The sequence below is a fragment of the Nomascus leucogenys genome, chromosome 16 (assembly GCF_006542625.1).
Source record: "Nomascus leucogenys isolate Asia chromosome 16, Asia_NLE_v1, whole genome shotgun sequence".
In the NCBI taxonomy this organism is placed as follows: Eukaryota; Metazoa; Chordata; class Mammalia; order Primates; family Hylobatidae; genus Nomascus; species Nomascus leucogenys.
In genome coordinates, this window is record NC_044396.1 from 22458340 (window position 1) to 22478462 (window position 20123).

At 37.0% G+C, this 20123-nt stretch overlaps 1 protein-coding gene across 3 annotated transcripts in view; it reads right to left on the reverse strand.

Annotated features, from left to right (window-relative positions):
• Nucleotides 1-239: 239 nt before the first annotated feature.
• The window catches only part of LRRCC1 (leucine rich repeat and coiled-coil centrosomal protein 1), a 38992-nt gene continuing 19108 nt past the window's right edge, over nt 240-20123 (reverse strand). For all 3 annotated transcript variants that reach the window (XM_030795273.1, XM_003269505.3, XM_030795274.1), the window contains 11 exons: nt 19789-19937; nt 15885-16089; nt 15210-15349; nt 13306-13507; nt 10255-10440; nt 9321-9495; nt 7651-7814; nt 7037-7245; nt 6805-6942; nt 3759-3894; nt 240-925 (listed from right to left, as the gene is read on the reverse strand). In XM_030795273.1, coding sequence (XP_030651133.1) covers nt 803-925; nt 3759-3894; nt 6805-6942; nt 7037-7245; nt 7651-7814; nt 9321-9495; nt 10255-10440; nt 13306-13507; nt 15210-15349; nt 15885-16089; nt 19789-19937 — 1827 coding nt within the window. In that variant the 3' untranslated portion in view covers nt 240-802. The remainder of the gene's footprint in view (nt 926-3758; nt 3895-6804; nt 6943-7036; nt 7246-7650; nt 7815-9320; nt 9496-10254; nt 10441-13305; nt 13508-15209; nt 15350-15884; nt 16090-19788; nt 19938-20123) is intronic.

Consider the following 20123-nt stretch of genomic DNA (forward strand, 5'->3'; position numbering starts at 1 on the left):
AGAAAATACATATTTTCTTCCTTTTAGAAATAGAAGAGGGGCATAGTACTTAAGATTTTGTTCTGCATACATAGCATATGATGTGACAAAAGTGAAATAGTAATACAGTAATGAGCTGGTATGGAATGAAATGAATTACTGCTTCCAGTTACATTATCAGAATTTCTTCATATACAGTGATTAGAAGGGAGAATGAAGGTGGAACAGTGGTGTTCCTCTTCAGGAACAGACAATATTTATAAAACCTTAAATGTAATCTTTAATGAAAAGATATATGCATTATAAAAGAAGGGGTTATAATGAGTGATGTGGAGATGGCTACATATACTTTCTTAAGAATGCCACATCTTTTATCATACAGATTTCAAATGTTTTTGGCTACATAAGCACTTTAAAAGAATTGAGCTACATCAATTAAATGACAACAAATATAATTAGTTCTTCATCATCACAATAAGACAACAATGATTGAAGTATTTTACCTCATATAGTGAAAATACTAATCTTTTCATTCACAAATTTGTAGGCAAATGTGTAATTACCAAACAACGTATAGTACAGAAACAAGAAAAATGTTGTAAGTCTAGTTATGATAGTTTTTTTCTAATAGACAAAGTTGTCAACAATTTATTATAAAAAACTATACAATTAATACTTGATCAAAAGTCTTTAAAAATATATTCATAATGAAATGTGTAGAAAGAGACATTTTAAAGTCATAGCAGTTACTACTATTACAATATTTAATCATTTTTACAATAGGTCTGCTGGTCCATTTCAATTAAATTCATTCTCAGAACCATCACATATCTTGCTGAATTTCATTTAAAGCAAAAGCAAGTTGCTTAATTTTTGCTTCCATTGTTTTTTTGTTCTTGCATGTTTCTTCCAAAAGTTCACGCATTTCTTTTTCAATTTGATGGACCTAAATCGACATGTAAATTTTACATTTTAATTTCTTAAAGAAAATGTATTTTTAAAATGCATTCTGAACACATTTTGAAATTTGTGATGTATTTAAAGAAATGTCAGTAAAATGTAACTTGCTCAAATGCTAATAGGAAAAATACAGTATTTATACAGTATACAAAGTACTTTCATGCTAAGTAATATATTATCTACTTAGTTTTCATAAACTTCTTGTGAAAAAGACATGGCTATACACACACACACACACACACACACACACACATTTATTTATTTTTTGAGATGGAGTCTTGCTCTGTCCCCCAGGCTGGAGTGCAGTGGCGCGATCTTGGCTCACTGCAAGCTCTGCCTCCCTGGTTCACGCTATTCTCCTGCCTCAGCCTCCCGAGTAGCTGGGACTACAGGCGCCCGCTACCATGCCTGGCTTTTTTTTTTTTTTTTTTTGTATTTTCAGTTGAGATGGGGTTTCACTGTGTTAGCCAGGATGGTCTCAATCTCCTGACCTCATGATCCGCCCACCTCAGCCTCCCAAAGTGCTGGGATTACAGGTGTGAGCCACCATGCCCGGCCAAGACATGGCAATATATTTTACTTAAACCTTACTTAGTATTAACTTATTTAGTATTACCTGTAACCTTATTTAAGGTTTAAACCTTATTTAGTATTACCTGATGTACCCTTGTTAAACACTTCGTAGGTTTTTAAAATTTTGAGATAGGATATTGCTGTCACCCAGGCTGGAGTGCAGTGGTATGATCACAGCTCGCCATAGTCCCGAAGTCCTGGGCTCAAGCAATCCTCCCATCTCAGCCTCCTGACTAGACAGGTCTACAGGCGTGTACCACCATGCCAGGCTAATTAACACATTTTTTAATAGCGACTAGGTCTTGCTATGTTGCCCAGGCTGGTCTTGAACTCCTGGTCTTAAGTGATCCTTCCACCTCAACCTCAGCCTCCTAATAAGTGTTGGGATTACAGGTGTAAGCCTCCATGCCCACCTTACATTTGGTAGCTTTTTTTTTTGAGACAGAGTTTCACTCCTGTTGCCCAGGCTGGAGTGCAATGGTGTGATCTCGGCTCACCACAACCTCTGCCTCCTGGGTTCAAGCAATTCTCCTGCCTTAGCCTCCCAAGTAGCTGGATTACAGGCATGTGCCACCATGCCCGGCTAATCTTGTATTTTTAGTAGAGACGAGGTTTCTCCATGTTGGTCAGGCTGGTCTCGAACTCCCAACCTCAGGTGATCCACCTGCCTCAGCCTCCCAAAGTGCTGGGCTTACAGGCGTGAACCACTGCGCCTGGCCTGCATTTGGTAGTTTTTAAGTAAAATATTTGGAACATCTGTTCACGTGAAACAAAAAACTGAATTTTGGACAAGTTATATTCTTACTCATTGTGATTATTTCCAAAGACCTCACTCTCTCTTTTTCTTTGCACAGAGTCCTGAGGATAATGTCATTTAAACACACAACCTTGATTATAATTTCTTTTTTTTTTTTTTTTTTTTTGAGACAGGGTCTCGCTTTATAGTCCAGGCTGGAGTGCAGCGTGACACAATCTTGGTGCACTGAAACCTCTGACTCCCGGGCTAAAGCGATCCTGTGACCGCGGCCTCCCAAATAGCTGCGACTACAGGCATGCGCCACCACACCCAGCTAATTTTTGTATTTTTAGTGGAGATGGGGTTTCACCATGTTGGCCAGGCTGGTCTTGAATTCCTTAGCTCAACTGCTCCACTAGCCTCAGCCTCCACTGGGATTACAGGCTTGAGCCACTGTGCCCAGCCATATAATTTCTATATGGAGCATTACTTTGCCTTTCTGTTGGTGAACTCTTTTATAGTTGCTGATTTCTGCATCTCCAGTTTTACAGATACCTTAGTTTCTTATTACCACTTCAGAAGCAGGAAAAAATGGAAATTCATATTATCTCACCAGAGAGGTCACATAAGAATCACCTGTGTAATTAAAAAAATACCCGAGTCTGACTCCAGACTTAGTGAATGAGTCTCTGAGGGGAAGTTCATGAATATGGTGTTTTTTTCTTTTTTTTTTTTTTTTTTGAGACAGAATCTTGCTTTGTCACCAGGCTGGAGTGCAGTGGTGCAATCTCGGCTCACTGCAAACTCCACCTCCGGGTTCAAGCCATTCTGCCTCAGTCTCCCGAGTAGCTGGAATTACAGGTGCCCACCACCACGCCCAGCTAATTTTTGTATTTTTAGTAGAGAAGGGGTTTCACCATGTTGGCCAGGATGGTCTCGATCTCCTAACCTCATGATCCGCCCGCCTTGGCCTCCCAAAGTGCTGGGATTACATGCATGAGCCACTGTGCCCGGCCTGAATATGTATTATTAAAAAGCTTCATAGGTGCTTCTGATGTTTCCCTCTGATTTAGCATTACTCTAAACTCATTACTTTATTAATAATATTGAGATAATAAAGTTGATAGTCTTGAACCCTAATACTCTTTGATAACTTTTTCCAAGGTAGTGATGGATTATGTTTAATACCTTCAGATTCTCACCCTGCCTATGTGTAACCAAAGAGACTTCTATCCAAGATTAGATATGAAATTTTTATCCAGAGAGCAGAGAAAGTACACACTAGAATCAAATGTACAAGTTTTGTTTAGAAATTAGAATTATGTTCTACAATTAATCTAAGTATTACCAACGTTTTACCCTGGTTTTAGGATAGTTTTGGTAACATTCTTCATATCTATTTGGTCACGAGATCATGTTGCCTTTTCTCTTTATAATTCTCGCAGATCTAATTTATTTAGCTATAATCATGTAATATACTGATTATTGAAGTGAATTTTACTTACAATACCTTTAAATTTGCAGAATCAATACACTTCTGCTTTTCATTTGCCAGTTGTGCTATTTCAGCTTGATGAGCTTCAACAATTGCATCAACTTGTTTTTTAAAGGCATTATCCATACTATGAAGTTTTTCTATTGCATTCCTTAAAAAAACAAGAACACCCACATATATATGTGTATATGTGGTGTGAATGTATAGATTAGGATGTTATTTCTTCTCGGGTGGCTCACATTTATACTAATGGAAACGTAACTCAGTATTATGAAAATATCAAAGGCTATTATAGAGTAACTAAAGATATAAGTAGTTCATCATCCAGCAGAATCTATTAGGATAACAATTAGGTTAGGATAATATATCACTAATGTTTTTTACACTTTCATTTTCTGAAAGTTAGAGTACTCTATTTCCCCATTTATTTTGAGTCTAGGAGTATAGTTTTTTATTTTATTTTATTTTTGAGACAGGGTCTGGCTGTGTCACCCAGGCTGGAGTGCAGTGGCATGGTCATGGCTCAAAGCAACCTCTGGCTCCAAGGTTCAAGTGATTCTCATGCCTCAGCCTCCCAAGTAACTAAGATTACAGGATGTGCACCACCATGGCCCAGCTAATTTTCTGTATTTTTAGCAGAGACAGGGTTTCACTATGTTGGATAGGCTGGTCTTGAACGCCTGGCCTAAAGTGATCTGCCCGCCTCGGCCTCCCACAGTGCTGGGATTACAGAGGTGAGCCACCATTTGGCTTAAGGGTATAGTTTATAAGCACCTTCACAGATGATGACTACTACCAATCTTTTTTCTCCATGTTTTCAAAGTGATAATTTGAGAAGTGCATACTACAGATGGTTTAAGTTTATGAATATGTATTTGTGACTTCCTTACGGTAATGCTTAGTGGACGAAACACATTAAATGGTATTCACAAAATTTTCAGGCTAAAAGTATCCTGGAGGTAAAACAATTCCTTTATATAAATACAAATAATGCTATTTAAAAAGTAACATTCATAAAAAGAGCACATTTTCTGGTTTTGGTACAGCAATCAGTAGTAACTGATTAAACATAAGGAACATGCATCAAAAGTCTTTTTAAAATTGTATGACTTAGTAGCCAAGTGACTAGGGGCAAGTCACAAGCTGAGTTTTTCAACTATAAAACAGGACAATCCTGCCTGTTCTGCCAACCTTACAGGATTACTGTTGGGTTCAAAATAAGATAGAAGAAATCAACCTATAAATTATAAAAAGCTATACAAGTAAAACCTGTTATTATTAATAATAATTGGCTTATTTTATTATAATTCCATTAAATTAAAAAGTATACCAGTCTTAGTCATAAAGACAATTCATGTATAAAATCAGGCCTGCATTTTTATATTAACGGTATGATGAATAATGCAATGGAAAAGTCTGAAGATTGTTAAGTTTCATAATTTTTATTAGTTTTTTTTGGCTAATTATAGAATATGACTTTCTTTTAAACTCTCAAAGACTCCTAATTGTAAATTTGTTACTGGCAGGATAAAAAATTGCAACAGATTACAAGCCAAGGTTCTTGTATTAGTACTTGGTTGAAAGCAAAGTGGAACAGGGTCTTTCAACAGAAAACTGTGCTATCAACCAAAACTTTCTGCAGTGTAACAACACTTTCCCATTAGACTGAGTCAAAACAAGAAATCAAATTCCAGGTTACATTACATTTGACATAATTAGAACCTATCTTTAAGTGAGATTTTTGGGCTATCCATAGCCATGTTATCTGTATCACTCTATCTTCACATGAGAATTAATCATTAAGCTGTGCTACTTAATTTTGAAGGTTCCAACTTTATAACTTATTTTTAACAAGTCTAGCTATATTTTTTAACACAGTAAAAGCTTATTTCCTCTTGAGTATTTTATGGAACCCACATAACAGTGGCAGCCAGGTACACATTTTATTTTCTCTCTTTAAAATCGGCTCTCGGCCAGGTGTGGTGGCTCACCCCTGTAATCCCAGCACTTTGGCAGGCCGAGGTGGGTGGATCACTTGAGATCAGGAGTTCAAGACCAGACTGGCCAACATGGTGAAACTCAGTCTCTACTAAAAATACAAAAAGTTAGCCGGGCGTGGTGGTGCATGCCTGTAATCCCAGCTACTCAGGAGGCTGAGGCAGGAGAATTGCTTGAACCCAGGAGGTGGAAGTTGCAGTGAGCCCAGATCGAGCCATTGCACTCCAGTCTGGGCAATAAGAGCGAAACTCCGTCTCGGAAAAACAAACAAAAAATTGGCTCTCATCCTCAGCTTGTGCTGGCAACTGCTATCTAACTGTCCTCTAGCCTCCTCAGGAGCTCATTGCCCCTAGTAGTCAACTGGCAGTCTCCTCTAAATTCCACTTTCAACAACTAAAATATCACTAGCTGCTTTCATTCAAACACAGTTTAAAATGCTCATAGTAATAAAAACAAAATCTTCATACAGCAATTCTTTTTTTTTTTCTTTTTGAGACAAAGTTTCGCTCTTGTTGCCCACGCTGGAGTGCAATGGTGTGATCTCAGCTCACTGCAACCTCCGCCTCCTGGGTTCAAGTGATTCTCCGGCCTCAGCCTCCTGAGTAGCTGGGATTACAGGCACCTGCCACCATGCCTGGCTAATTTTTTCTATTTTTAGTAGAGATGGGGTTTCATTGTGTTGGCCAGGCTAGTCTCGAACTCCTGATCTCAGGTGATCCACCCACCTCAGCCTCCCAAAGTGCTGGGATTGCAGGCATGAGCCACCGCATGCGGCCTCATATAGCAATTCTTATGTGTCAGGCACTGTTCTAAGAACTAGATAATTAATATAAGCCATATCTATTCATAAATACACACATATATATCAAATGTCAACCTCTTATCTAACATTTAAGGTAGGTGCTACTGCTATCTTCATTTTACAGATGAAATGGAAATAAATTTCTTGGCAAATAACTATGTCCTAAATGATTTTTAGCCCTCCTGTCTTTATACATATTTCACCCATTCCACAGTGTTTACGATTAAGGAGATCTCAAATCCTTTAGAACCTAATGCTTACTTTTGTAGTTCAATACTTTTGTCTCTTTCCGCTTTAAGTTTCTTTTCCTTGTTTTCAAATTTTTCTTTCACTTCTTTTACTTGTGTTTCAAGATGACATAGAAGTTCTCCTTTATCATGCCACTTCTGATTCAGTGTACTAATAAGAGAAGTAATTTGAAAAATAAATTGGGTTTATTAAATTATTAAGCCACATTTTATTTCTCAGTGGGAAATACTGTGCTTTATAATACCTGTAAGCTTTTCTGATTTCTTCAAGTTCTACTTCCTTTCCTTTCAACTGTTGTTTTAGTTTTTCTTTTCTTTCATTGTGCCTTTCCAACTTCTCAAGTACCTCATCCAGTTGTGAAGATTTTTCATCAAGTTGTTCTTGAGTGCATTTTTCTATTTCTGTGATCTTTTCTTGTAATCTTTTGATGTGTTCATCTTTTTCTTGTAAACACTTCAAGAAAAAAATTGGTACTTTGTTTTTATTAACTTTAAATGCTTCATATTCTGGTTAATTAGATATGGTTTAATTTATCCTTTAAAATAATATTTTAAACATATAAAATGTTCATTTTCTTGTGATTCCTAACCCTTAATTGACACTGGGTATTTCCAGTTATTCCAAAGGCCATAATAAGATTCTCCATTAAATTCTGAAGTATAAAGTTACTCCAAATTAATAAATATCATGAAGAACTTTTTAAGAGCAAAGGGACAAATATTATAAAAAGAAATGCAGGTATCTACCCTAAATTTTACAACAATTGGAAAACACTGAAAAACAGCTTTTGGATACTTTGATCCAAAGATTTTCAAACCTGCCATTTGCTCTTTAACCAAAATAAAATGTCAAACTTACATCTTTTAATTTTCTAATAGTTTCAGTTTGGTCGTCTATGATTTTGCACTTTATTCTTAATGCATCACTATCACTTTCATTTGTCTTTCGCAGACATTCATTCTCTCTAGATAAACTCTCAATTTGAGCCTCCAATTTTCCACGATTTTGTGCTAGAGAAGATCCTAAGAAACAAAAATCATCAATTACAAACTCTGAAACACCTTGGGGGTTTGTATCTTATTAAACTCTAACAAACTGTAATATAATAATAATAAAAAAACTAAATAAAGAAACATAGGTTATAACAGTACAATATGAAGAGGAAAAGGGAAGCAAACAGAAAGGCCTCTTAAACACCTGTGGTTATTTCAAAACTTGAAACTACAAATAAAGTTGAGAACAAGTAACTCGGATATATAATATTAATTCATGTTATGACATTCAAACAAACAAAAGCATATTAAAAATTCCTACAGAGAATGAACAAATAAGCAATGCTCCATCAGGACCAAATATCTTGGCTGGGCGCAGCTGCTCACTCCTGTAATCCTAGCACTTTAGGAAGCTGAGGTGGGCAGATCACTTGAGGTCAGGAGTTTGAAACCAGCCTGGCCAACACGGTGAAACCCTGTCTCTACTAAAAATACAAAAAAATTAGCCAGGCATGGTGGCTCATGCCTGTAATCCCAGCTATTGGGGAGGATGAGGCAGGAGAACTGCTTGAACCCGGGAGGTAGAGTTGTAGTGAGCCGAGATCACACCACTGCACTTCAGCCTGGGAAACAGAGTGAGACTCGTCTCAAAAGAAAAAGACCAAATATCTAGCTATTCATAATTTTAAAGGTATCTGTGAATGCAAACAAAACAAAACAAAAAACAAAAACCAGTATATATCTCTTGCTTTACAATGATTGGAAAGGGAATGAGACTGAGGATTTACTAAAAAATAGTTTTCATTTATATAATATTTTAATTTGTGCATGCACAATGTTGCATATATCAGAAAAGAAAATTAAATGTGGATACTGTAAAAATAACTTAAAATCACTGTATAAGAATTATTTTTGGCCGGGTGCGGTGGCTCACGCCTGTAATCCCAGCACTTTGGGAGGCCAAGATGGGTGGATCACCTGAGGTCAGGAGTTTGAGACCAGCCTGACCAACATGGTTAAACCCCGTCTCTACTAAAAATACAAAAATTAGCCGGGTGTGGTGGCACATGGCTGTAATCCCAGCTACTCGGGAGGCTGAGGCAGGATAATCACCTGAACCCAGAAGGCAGAGGTTGCAGTAAGCCAAGATTGCGCTATTGCACTCCAGCCTGGGCAACAAGAGCAAAACTCTGTCTCAAAAAAAAAAAAAAAAAAAAAAAGAATTATTTTCAATAATATATTTAGATGTTGCTTTGTAAAAGCACACATGGTTCAGAATAGTAGTCAAATTATCATGGGAAAAAAAATTTTAAAAATCAGAGCCATAACTTCTTCATTGGTATAATAAACTATTTCTCATTTCCTAAGAGGTCTTCATTCCCCTGTAGCTGGCAAATGCCTACTTATCCTTCCAGATAAAGGGTCACCTTTTTTCTTGGCATCTTTAGGCAGAGTTGAGTCTTTTTCTCTCCAATACCCAGATTTGCTCATTTATAAGAATAAGCCATTTTCCCTTTGAAAATCTGAGAATTTTACCTTGTTGTGCCAGCTCATGTCCCCATACTTTTCTTTCTGTCCTTAAACCAAATATTAGTGATTCCTTGGCTGCTAGCTCAGAAATAAGCTGGACTTTTTCGTGCTTGAGAAGTTCTATTTGAATACTCTTCTGCTTGTCATCTTCAATTAAAATTTCAAGGGTGTTGATTTGATTCTGTATATTCCCCCCAAAAATAAATAAGAATTATTATAGTAAGTGCTTTATTTTCTATTTTTTCCATCTTATAATGAGAAAAAATGTTATTTAAGCAAATACAAGTAAACATTACCAAATTTTACACCAGAAGTTTTAGTTTTACTAAAGACAAATGTAGGTCATGAAATAAACAGTCGAATTTAAGAGACCACTCCTTTACACAACCTGAATTTTATTCTAAAATTGTTAAAGAGAAACTATACCTGTAATACTCAAAATTTTTCACCAAGCATTTATATCAATAGTGTTAAAGGTCATTTTCCAGAAATAAATTTTGGGTAAAATAGCATTAATGTTTAAAATTGAGACAACAGCAATAAAGACATTAATTTAATGATTATTACATCTAAGTATATCTAAAAACTACCAGCATCACCACCACAAAATTAATACCAGCAATCCAAGTGGTGCTTCCCAAACTTTAACCATTTGAGTATCACTTCCACAATTTTTGCTGTATCACTATACTACTGGCACCTATTTAATTGAACATGTTTCTTAAAACTAATTTACTTATTTTACCTAATTGCTATCTCATGAGCAATACAATTTATGAAATCATGAGCTTAATTTCTTTAGTTATACTATTTTTCTTATATGCAATATATAATTAGTATCATTTAAAAGTTCCTTTCGTGTACTTCCTAAAATTATCAGAACCTACTTGAGAAAATAATATAAAAAAATTAAAAAAAATATAGTGTTGCAAAGTCTTACCTGTAAATTTGCTGCTGTTTCTTGTTTCAATTTAGAAACTTCTTCCAGTTTTGTTTTTTGTTCCTTTACCATACAGGTCAGATCTTTAATTAAAGAGGAAGACTCATTTTCTTTTCGTTGAGCCCAAATAAGAGCATGTTTGCTCTTTGCTAACTCAGTTGCAACATTTTCAAAACCATCTTTAACCTATATTCCAAAATTGTATTATAAATAGCAGTTCTCCAAATAATTAGAAAATATTTGCTTCTGGAAATAGTATCACAGTTTTAGCAAAAGAATAAGATTTAAAGATAATTTGTTTCAATCTACTAATTTACAGGTGATGAAACAGAGACCCAGGATGATTATTATGTATTTGGCTACAGTGACCCAGGGAATTAGTGTCAAATCTAAAGCCAGAAATCATTTATTTGGGCTGGGCGTGGTGGCTGATGCCTGTAATCCCAGCACTTTGGGAGGCCGAGGAGGGCAGATCACTTGAGATCAGGAGTTTGAGACCAGCCTGGCCAAAATGGTGAAACCTCATCTCTACTAAAAATACAAAAATTAGCCGGGTGTGGTGGTGCACGCCTGTAAAATCCCAGCTACTTGGGAGGCTGAGGCAGGAGAATCACTTGAATCCAGGAGGAGGAGGTTGCAGTGAGCCGATAGCACCACTGCACTCCAGCCTCGGTGGCCAGATATTACTCTAGCACTGAAATGCATCAATGAATACCACAGATTAAAATCTTTGCTTTTGTAAAGCTTAAATTCTAGGTGGCAGGCACTGACAATATAACAACAAGCATAATAAATTATACATCATGTTAGATGATACTATATGCTTGGGTAAAAGGTTAGAAGGATGTGAAGTGTTGGGAGATGTGGGTTCAATTTTAACTGGCATAATCACTGAGAATGCAACAATGGAGCAATGACTGGAAGGAGGTAGGAATGGAGCCATGCAAATGTGTAGGAAAGGAGTGTTCTAGGCAGGAATGTGCCTGATACATTGGAGGAATAGGGAGAAGCCTGTTGTCACTGGAGTGGCGTAAATGAAGGGGAAGGTAGTAGGAGATGAACTCAGAGGGTTAGATTGTGAAGTGTTTTGACCACTTCTCTGAATAAAATGAAGGGACAACAGAGGTCTTTGAGGAGAGGAGTCATATTACCAAACAGGTATTTTAAAAGAACATTCTAGCTGCTGTGTTTGGCATAAACAGAGCGGGGGGCTAGGGGAAGGATAGAGGCAGGAAGATTAACTTGAAAGCTCTTCATATAATACAAGATAATGGGACATACCAGAGTGGCTGTGTTAGAGGTGGTAAGAAATGGCCACGTGTATATTTTTTAAATAATGGTGACAGAATCTCTTGAGGTACTGAATGTGTAGTGTCGGAGAAAGAGTAATCAACAATGACTTTGTTTTTGGCTTAAGCACCTAGAAGGATGGAGTTGTCTTTAACTGGGACAGGAGAAATGTCAAAGTAATTTTGGGGGTAAAATTAGCAGTGAAGTAGAATATGTTAAATAGGTGGTTAGACATAGAAGTTTAAAATTCTTGCAAAACGTCCAGGCTGGAGATATAATGATGCTGGAGGAGTTTACCAAGAGAATGAGTGTGTATAGAAAAGAAAAGGAATTTAAGGGCTGAAAACTTAGGCACTGCAATAATGAAACTGTGGAAAAAGTAAGAGAAACAAAGAGACTGAAAAGAAGTGACATAATGGAAAGCCAAGAAAACCAAGAAATGCAGTGTGCTGGAAACCAAGCAAAGAAAGAGTATGGAAGAGGAGAGAGCTATCAACCCTGTCTAATCCTGCACCTAGGTCAAATCAGATGAGCACAAATTTGACTCACAACTTTCATAGTGTGGATATTGCTGGTGGCTTTGATAGCACAATGCTAGTAGAGCAATAGAGATAAAAGCCAGATGAGAGCAGGTTGGAGAAGAGAGAAGTAGAGAAATCAAAGACAGCAAATGCACAATTCTGAGATGTTCTGTTGTAAATGGAAGCAGAGAAACAACATAGTAGTCAAAGGAAGAAATGGAATCAAGAGAGTTTTCTTAAGATAAGAGAAATCATAGCATGTTTGTATGCTGTAGGGAATGATCCAATACAGTGGAAAAACTGCAGATGTAAGAGAGTAAGAAAGAAGACTTACTAAAGCCATATCTTTAAGTAGGCAAGAGGAAATGGGATCTAGTATACGTTTGGTGGGACTGGTCGGAGGAGCACAATTATTCCTCTATAAGCAGGAGTTACCAAACTTTTTCTAGAAAGTGCCAGACAGTAAACTGTAGGCTATACAGGCCAGGCCATATGAACTCTGTTGAAAGTACTCAAGTACGGCTGGGCACAGTGGCTCACACCTGTAATCCCAGGACTTTGGGAGGCCGAGGCAGGCGGATCATCTGAGATCAGTAGTTCGAGACCAGCCTGACCAATATGATGAAATCCTGTCTCCACTAAAAATACAAAAATTAGGCGGGTGTGGTAGCCTGTGACTGTAGTCGCAGCTACTTGGGAGGCTGAGACAGGAGAACTGCTTGAATCTGGGAGGCAGAAATTGGAGTGAGCCGAGATCATGCCACTGCACCATTCCAGCCTGGGCGACAGAGAGAGACTCCATCTCAAAAAAAAAAAAAAAAAAAAAAAAAAGAAAGTATTCAACTGTGCTTTTGTAATGGAAAAGCAGCCATAGATAATACGTAAAAAATGAGCATGGCTCTGTTCCAATAAAGCTTTACTTTAAAGAGAAATAGGCAGTGGGCCATATTTGGCCTTGGGGCTTTAGTTTTGCCAATCCCTGATCTATAGTAATAGGAGGGAATTCAGGTTCTCAGATTCCTATTCCAATGCTCTGTAACATTTATAATCTTACTTAGTTTTTGCAAGAGCAATAAATAGTAGCTATTATTTATCTGAGGAAGGTCTCTAAGAATTTATATATTTTACTTAAGATTATGAAGCCAACATTTAATACAGCTATGTTTCTAAATCAAGTCCTCTCATCAAACCATATCTTACTGATTCTGTTTTCAATAAATTGCTGGGTGCCAATTCTTACATCTTGAAATCTTTTGGCTTCAACAGTTAAAGCAATACGGAATTCATTTTCTAAATCCATATACTGCTGGCTTAATACGTCAATTTTCTCTTGGTATTCTTTTATCACTTGCTCATGCTTTTTCTCTTCTTTGGCTATTTCTTTAGCTACGGCATCCTGGAACTCAGCATCAGTAAAAACCTCCCTTGTTTCAAGTTCCTTCCTGGAGTGAAAAACATATAAAGATAAAAGGATGATACTCACCTGAAAAGAAACATTTTAAAGGTCTTTACATAGTTCTTAATATTCTATATTCACTATTGTTAATTCAGTATCAGCCTCTCACTTTCAAACACAGTAATTGGGCATAGATAGGTACAAATAATATGAGTTTTATTTGATTGTGTATTTAATAGTGATGGAGATAAGGGAAGTATGTCAAATCTTAACTTCATGAGATAGTTCAGAATCATTCTATGGCTTCAGAAATTCTTCAGGTGCATTTGCATAAGATGCTTCACTGTATCTACTACTTTGGCCGAGTCTTTGACTTGCAATAAATACAGTCTGATTAGCAATGGTGGTTTGTTAATAGAAAAAGTCAGTTAAAGTGTAAAATTATTTACTAATCTTTTGATATCGGGCCAGTTCATTCTTTGCGGTTCTCCACTACTTTTCTTGCATTACTCAAACCGATAATGTGAAACCCATTATTTCCAGTTTTTGGTTTCTTTAAACTGGAATGAAACTAAGTAAAGGAAACTAAGTACAAATTTCCTGTAAAGGCAACAAAGTACAAAATTCTAGATTTTTGTCATTATTTTCCCCCAATCTTTTATAATTGTCTTGTCTACACAAGATAACAATTTTCCCCAGAGCACCAAAATTCATGTTGATACAAAACAAAACAGGTTTGGGAATAAATACAATTAACATATGATAATCATACAATTTCACTGGTAGGATAGTAAATAGATAACTGAAATAGATAAACTGAAAATGTTGAAATTATTACAGATTCTATAGAGCAAGAGTTGACAAACTACAGCCCATCAGCCAAATGTGACCTACTGCCTTTTTCTTTGTAAATCAACTTTTATTGGAACACGGCCATGCCGTTCATTTATGTATTATCTATGGCTACTTTTGTGCTACAAAGGCAAAGTTAGGTATGGCCTGCAGAACCTGAAATATTTTCTATGTGACCCTTTACAGAAAAAGTTCACTGACCCCTCATTCAGAGGAATAAAGAATACTGATTAATTTACTAATTAATTAACTTGGAGGTCAGTTAAAAATTTTCTCTCTATATAAAGACCAACTTTTGGCTGGGTTTGCAGAAATGAAAAATAAGCTGTATTGTTATAAACATATACCTCAAATACTGATAACAAAGGCACTTATTCATTTTTTAGCTACTAGTTCTTGCTATAGGGCTGATTCTAATGTATACATACATGAACATGGCATTTTCCACTAACTAATTCTGTCAGACTTCACCAATGCTCAATCACTATCTTTAAATACTGGTGGTGGGGGCTGGGTGCAGTGGCTCACGCCTGTAATCCCAGCACTTTGGGAGGCCGAGGCGGGCAGATCATGAGATCAGGAGATCGAGACCATCCTGGTTAACACGGTGAAACCCCGTCTCTACTAAAAATACAAAAAAAAAAAAAATTAGCCGGCGTGGTGGCGGGCGCCTGTAGTCCCAGCTAACTCGGGAGGCTGAGGCAGGAGAATGGCGTGAACCCGGGAGGTGGGGCTTGCAGTGAGCCCAGATTGTGCCACTGCATTCCAGCCTGGATGACAGAGCAAGACTCTGTCTCAAAAAAAAAAAAAAAAAAAAAATACTGGTGGTGGGGAACCAGTAGCTTTCTTTTTCTATTTTTAAATGCCAATACATTCCTGACACATTTTTCATTTACCTGTGTTCCTGTTCTTTCAATGCAAGAAGTTCATGAAGTTGTTGCACTTGTTCCCTTTCTCGATGAAGGGAAGTTCTAAGTAAGTGTATTTCTCTATCAGCAGCTGAAGCTTTGAGTTCCACCTCTTGGATCAGTCTTACCTGAGTAAAATACCCACAATTACATTATTTAGATAATAATCTCCCCTGCTATTTTAATGTCAGCTTCCATAAGTACCTTTTAAATGACAGTGTCTGGTGACTAAGTTGATTTTCAAACTTTAATAAATTAATGATGTTACAGTCACACAAAGTGCAGCCTTGGAAGGAACAAATACACTAGCATTAACTATTGCTTATTTGCATCACAGATTTTAATGATAATTTCCATTCAGAAAGCATGAAAATGAGATTTCTTCAATCACCTGAAAGCCTTTTTAAAAGCCAGCTCTCTCAGAATAAAAGCCTAACTACCTGCAACATTTCCAACAACTTTCCTTTTTAATTGCTTTGTGTTAAGAGCTAGTAGTCTTAATTTAGACATAATTCAACAGGCTATGTGACTGTTAAATTAACAGCAATTTAATTTTTGCATATAGCCTTATATCTTTTAGGTTTTCTAGGTGGTATAGTTTCATGATAGAAGCTATGAATTTGTGTTAATCTGTGCCACTCATACATTAAAACAGAGAAATACCTGTGCTGCCTGCTGCTGCCTTTTTTGTCTCTCCATTTTTTCTAATGCTTTTTCGAGGGTTCTTAAGTGTTTAAGGTGATCCTCTTGTTGATCTTTTGCTTTCATTAGTTCAACAGTCAGTTTTTTAATTTCACTTTGAAGTTTGTGAACCATAACTTCGAGTTGTCTTTTGGAATTTCTCTCTCTAAAAATAATTTCCTTTAGCCTAAAGCAGAAGTTATATGTGGTGTTAAGTATATTACACATATAAAAATGATAAAATTGTAATAAGTGTTCAAACTTAGAGAAGATCTGAAGTATGTTTCAAACTCTAATTACAGTAAAAACTGGCAGAAAAATAGTGTGTTTTTCCCCTACTCCTGAACCTAACATTATGATAAAAAGGAAAATATTTAATATAAATTACTATTCAGGCCGGGCGTGGTGGCTCACGCTTGTAATCCCAGCACTTTGGGAGGCCGAGGCAGGCGGATCACGAGGTCAGGAGATCGAGACTACGGTGAAACCCCGTCTCTACTAAAAATACAAAAAAATTAGCCGGGCGTGGTGGTGGGCGCCTGTAGTCCCAGCTACTCGGAGAGGCTGAGGCAGGAGAATGGCGTGAACCCGGGAGGTGGAGCTTGCAGTGAGCCGAGATTGTGCCACTGCACTCCAGCCTGGGCGACAGAGCGAGACTCCGTCTCAAAAAAAATAAATAAATAAAAAAAATAAAAAAATAAAAAAAAAAAATAAATTACTATTCAACAGCAGAACTTTACTAAACAATTTGTTTCAGGCATTATACTAGATACAGATTTAAAGGCAAGCAAGATGAATAAGATGGAGTCTTCTCTGCCTTCAAGAAACCCAGCATCTCACAGAAGGAACAGACATGATATATTTATAAAGCAATGTGACAGATGTGCTACATAAATAGCAACCTGTAAGTCAACTTCGACTCCTTGTATCTAACCCAGACACCCAGTATTGCTCCCAGCTTTGTGCTGGTTAGAACCCTTTCACTACAACTGAAAACTCTTAATCAGTTTAAATAAAAGACAGAATTTACTGACCTGCATAAGTAAACATAGAGAAGGATGGGGTGGCACTATGCTGAGGGACCACTGAAACCAAGAACGTAACACAATCCTAGAGTCTGGGTTTAAAAGCAGACTCTAGGAAATCAGATATAGGTGGTCTGGATGGTGTCATGCAAGAATCTTTATGTTTGGCGTAGGGGTACAGAGGGAGACTACAAACATCCCTGGGATCATATTCTAATAGCCCTGAACCAAACAGGAAAGAGTATCTTTCTATGGCTCAACTTAAAATGAGTCCTAGGCAAGGCTCTGATTAGTCCAACTGGATTCATATGTCCACCCCCTGAACCAATTACTGTGGCCACAGGATACAGGATGTTTACCCAGCTTGGGCCAAATGCTCACCCCTTACTACAGACAGGTGGTTGAGATGACAGACCGTAAGTCTACTGTTTGGCAAAGGGACACTGACAAAGACACAGCCTCATGAAGAAATTACTGAGGCAGCCAAGCCAATGTAATATCCAAGGCATATTTAAAAAAATATATCCATCAACGTCTACACTATGGTCATTTCTCTAATTCTTGTCCTTATCATCTTTCTTCTTGACTTCAATGACAGTACTCTCTGAACTGGTCTTCCTTGGTTCATGCTCTCAACTCCTGTTTGATATGCTATATGAAAGAGTGCTAGACTGTATATGGGTTGGGGGCAGGGAAAGCCACAGAGAAACAGAAATGGAACAATCATCTAAGCAACAGTTAAGGGCCTAAAGAAAGGTAACAGTTTTGGGATACAGAGGAGATAGTTCAACATCTTTTAAGATGATATCAATATCAATTGATGAATAAAGGTATCAATAAAGATGATAATATCAACTGGTTGTGGGATAGGAGAAAGAGAAAGGAAGCAAAAAAAAAAGATTCCTAGATTTCTATAGTTTTGGTGATTGACTGGATGCTGGATGGGGCACCATTTATTAGGGCAAGAAATATAAAATAAGGAAGAAGAATGAATCCACCTGAGGCCATGCTGATCTTAAGAAACTTATGAGGAATACAGGCAAGGCATTTTTAGTAGATAATTAGATGAACAGATCTGGTCATCAAGGAGGTTTGGATAATAAAGATACCATAGTAGGTAAGATTCATTTTTTTGAAATTGTATATACTCACAGCATGGCACCCACATGCCAGACACTGCATTAGGGATACAGAGTCCCTACCAAGGCACATAAGAGAATAGGAAGATTGGTAAGGATCTAATCTCAAACAAACATGTGGTGGGGGGGTTGGGGGGGTGGCGTAGATAAAAGAAGAATCAGAAAAAATTGATTTTTCATGAGAAAAATGAATACATAACTTGGGAAACACAGGCACAACAATAGGTTAAGTAAGAAGAAAGATAAAGTTTGCCCAAAGTCTTCCAGTTTAAATGGACTTTGGCTAGCAGCCCTAGACACAACTTCCTCTAATATCCCGCTAAATACCTAGAATACAGAATAAAGTAAAAATTCATACACATATAACTGAAAACAAAAGATAACATAATGCCAAAATTTGGGAATAATTTCAATTATAAGGCAAATGGAACTAAATTGAAATTAAAAACAACTCCTACAACACTCAGGCTTTGCCTCATGAAACTGCTCCATTCTGAAAAAAAGGAAGACATATCTTTTCTCTTCTACTGTCTGTCCATGACTCAGTCACAGGATCTCTATAAATCTGTCACTACATAATGTTGGTTACTCATGCACTTACTGAAAGCAGGAGCGCTGTTTTTCTGAGGTAGTCAGAGCACTCTTAATTGAACCATCCTGTTCCCTCATCCAATACCCAGTAGCTTCTTGTGTCAATTCAGACAGACATTTGTAAAACACAAATAAGGCAGGAAGTTGGTGGGTAGTGGTAGAAGGGCTAGTGATAACATAACGCATCATAGCTTTATAATTATAGAGGTTCTCATAGCACGCATGTTGCGTATTAGAATCGTCTTTATACTCCACAGGTACAACCTATCAGAGAAACATGCAGTGGGGTAGAAAACACCATGTCAGTATCACAAAAGTGCTTAAAAGAAACTGGGAACTGGGCTGTGAACTGTGTACATCAACTTATCCAAATGAGATTTTAGAAGGGGAATTATCTACTGCACAATCAGACAGGAAATGGAACCAAGAGCAACTTCCCAAAGTCTGTTAGCAAATGTCAAGTCTAGAAACCTAGTGCTCATTCAAGGGTAAGAAACCATAAGAAACTCTAAACATCTTATAACCATTTGAGGAAAAGTATAACGTTAGAGATAATTACAGGAAACAAGATAAAAAGTTATTGTAATTTAAAAAACTGGTATTTTCACAGAATGAAATGACAGACCTGTATTAAAGAATGCAATACAACAAAACAAAACAAAACAAAAAACCCAGATAAAATGGGACACGTAATGGTAAGGATAGAATAAAAACATCAGAATTAAGAAACTGGGCTATATCATACAAAAGCCCATTGCAGAAGATGAGTATGTGATGAGATCAAATATGAACCATGAAGCTTAAAGAAAAAGGCTGCCAATGCCTGCCCTTTACAGAATCTGGCACTTTACATAAAAAGTTTGTTAATCACTGCTCTAGTCTCTTGCTGTTCTTTACTTATAATATTTATCTGACACCTTCCTGCTTGAGGGCTCAGATACATGTACCCGAATTTCTTGTTGATATAACAAGCTAATAAAGTGCTAAATTATCTAATAAAATTAGTTCCAATCAAACTAAAACCACATACATTGTTGTTGATTGAACCACACTGAAACTAAGGTATTCCAGTTCTAAAGTCAGTATTGTTTACGCTATGAGGTATCTTCAGGTTTATTAATTTCTTTTTACCTATCTGTGGTAACTAGAGCCAGACTATGAATATCCTCTTTTTCATTTGCATGTTTATGGAGCTCATCAATATAATCCATGAGTTTATTTTCAGCTTGCTCAGCTCTCCATCTCTTCTCTCTCTCTTGGTCTAGCTGTTCAACAAGGGACTGAAAGAAAACAACAAAGTTATGTGAACTTACCAAAGTGACCTAACTTCTCACAGCCTCAATTTTCCCATTTATAACAGGGGAATAATAATACCTACTTCAAAGAGCTACAGTGAAACTTTTTTTTATTTTTTTGAGTCTCACTCTGTCACCCAGGCTGGAGTGGAGTGGCATGATCTCAGCTCA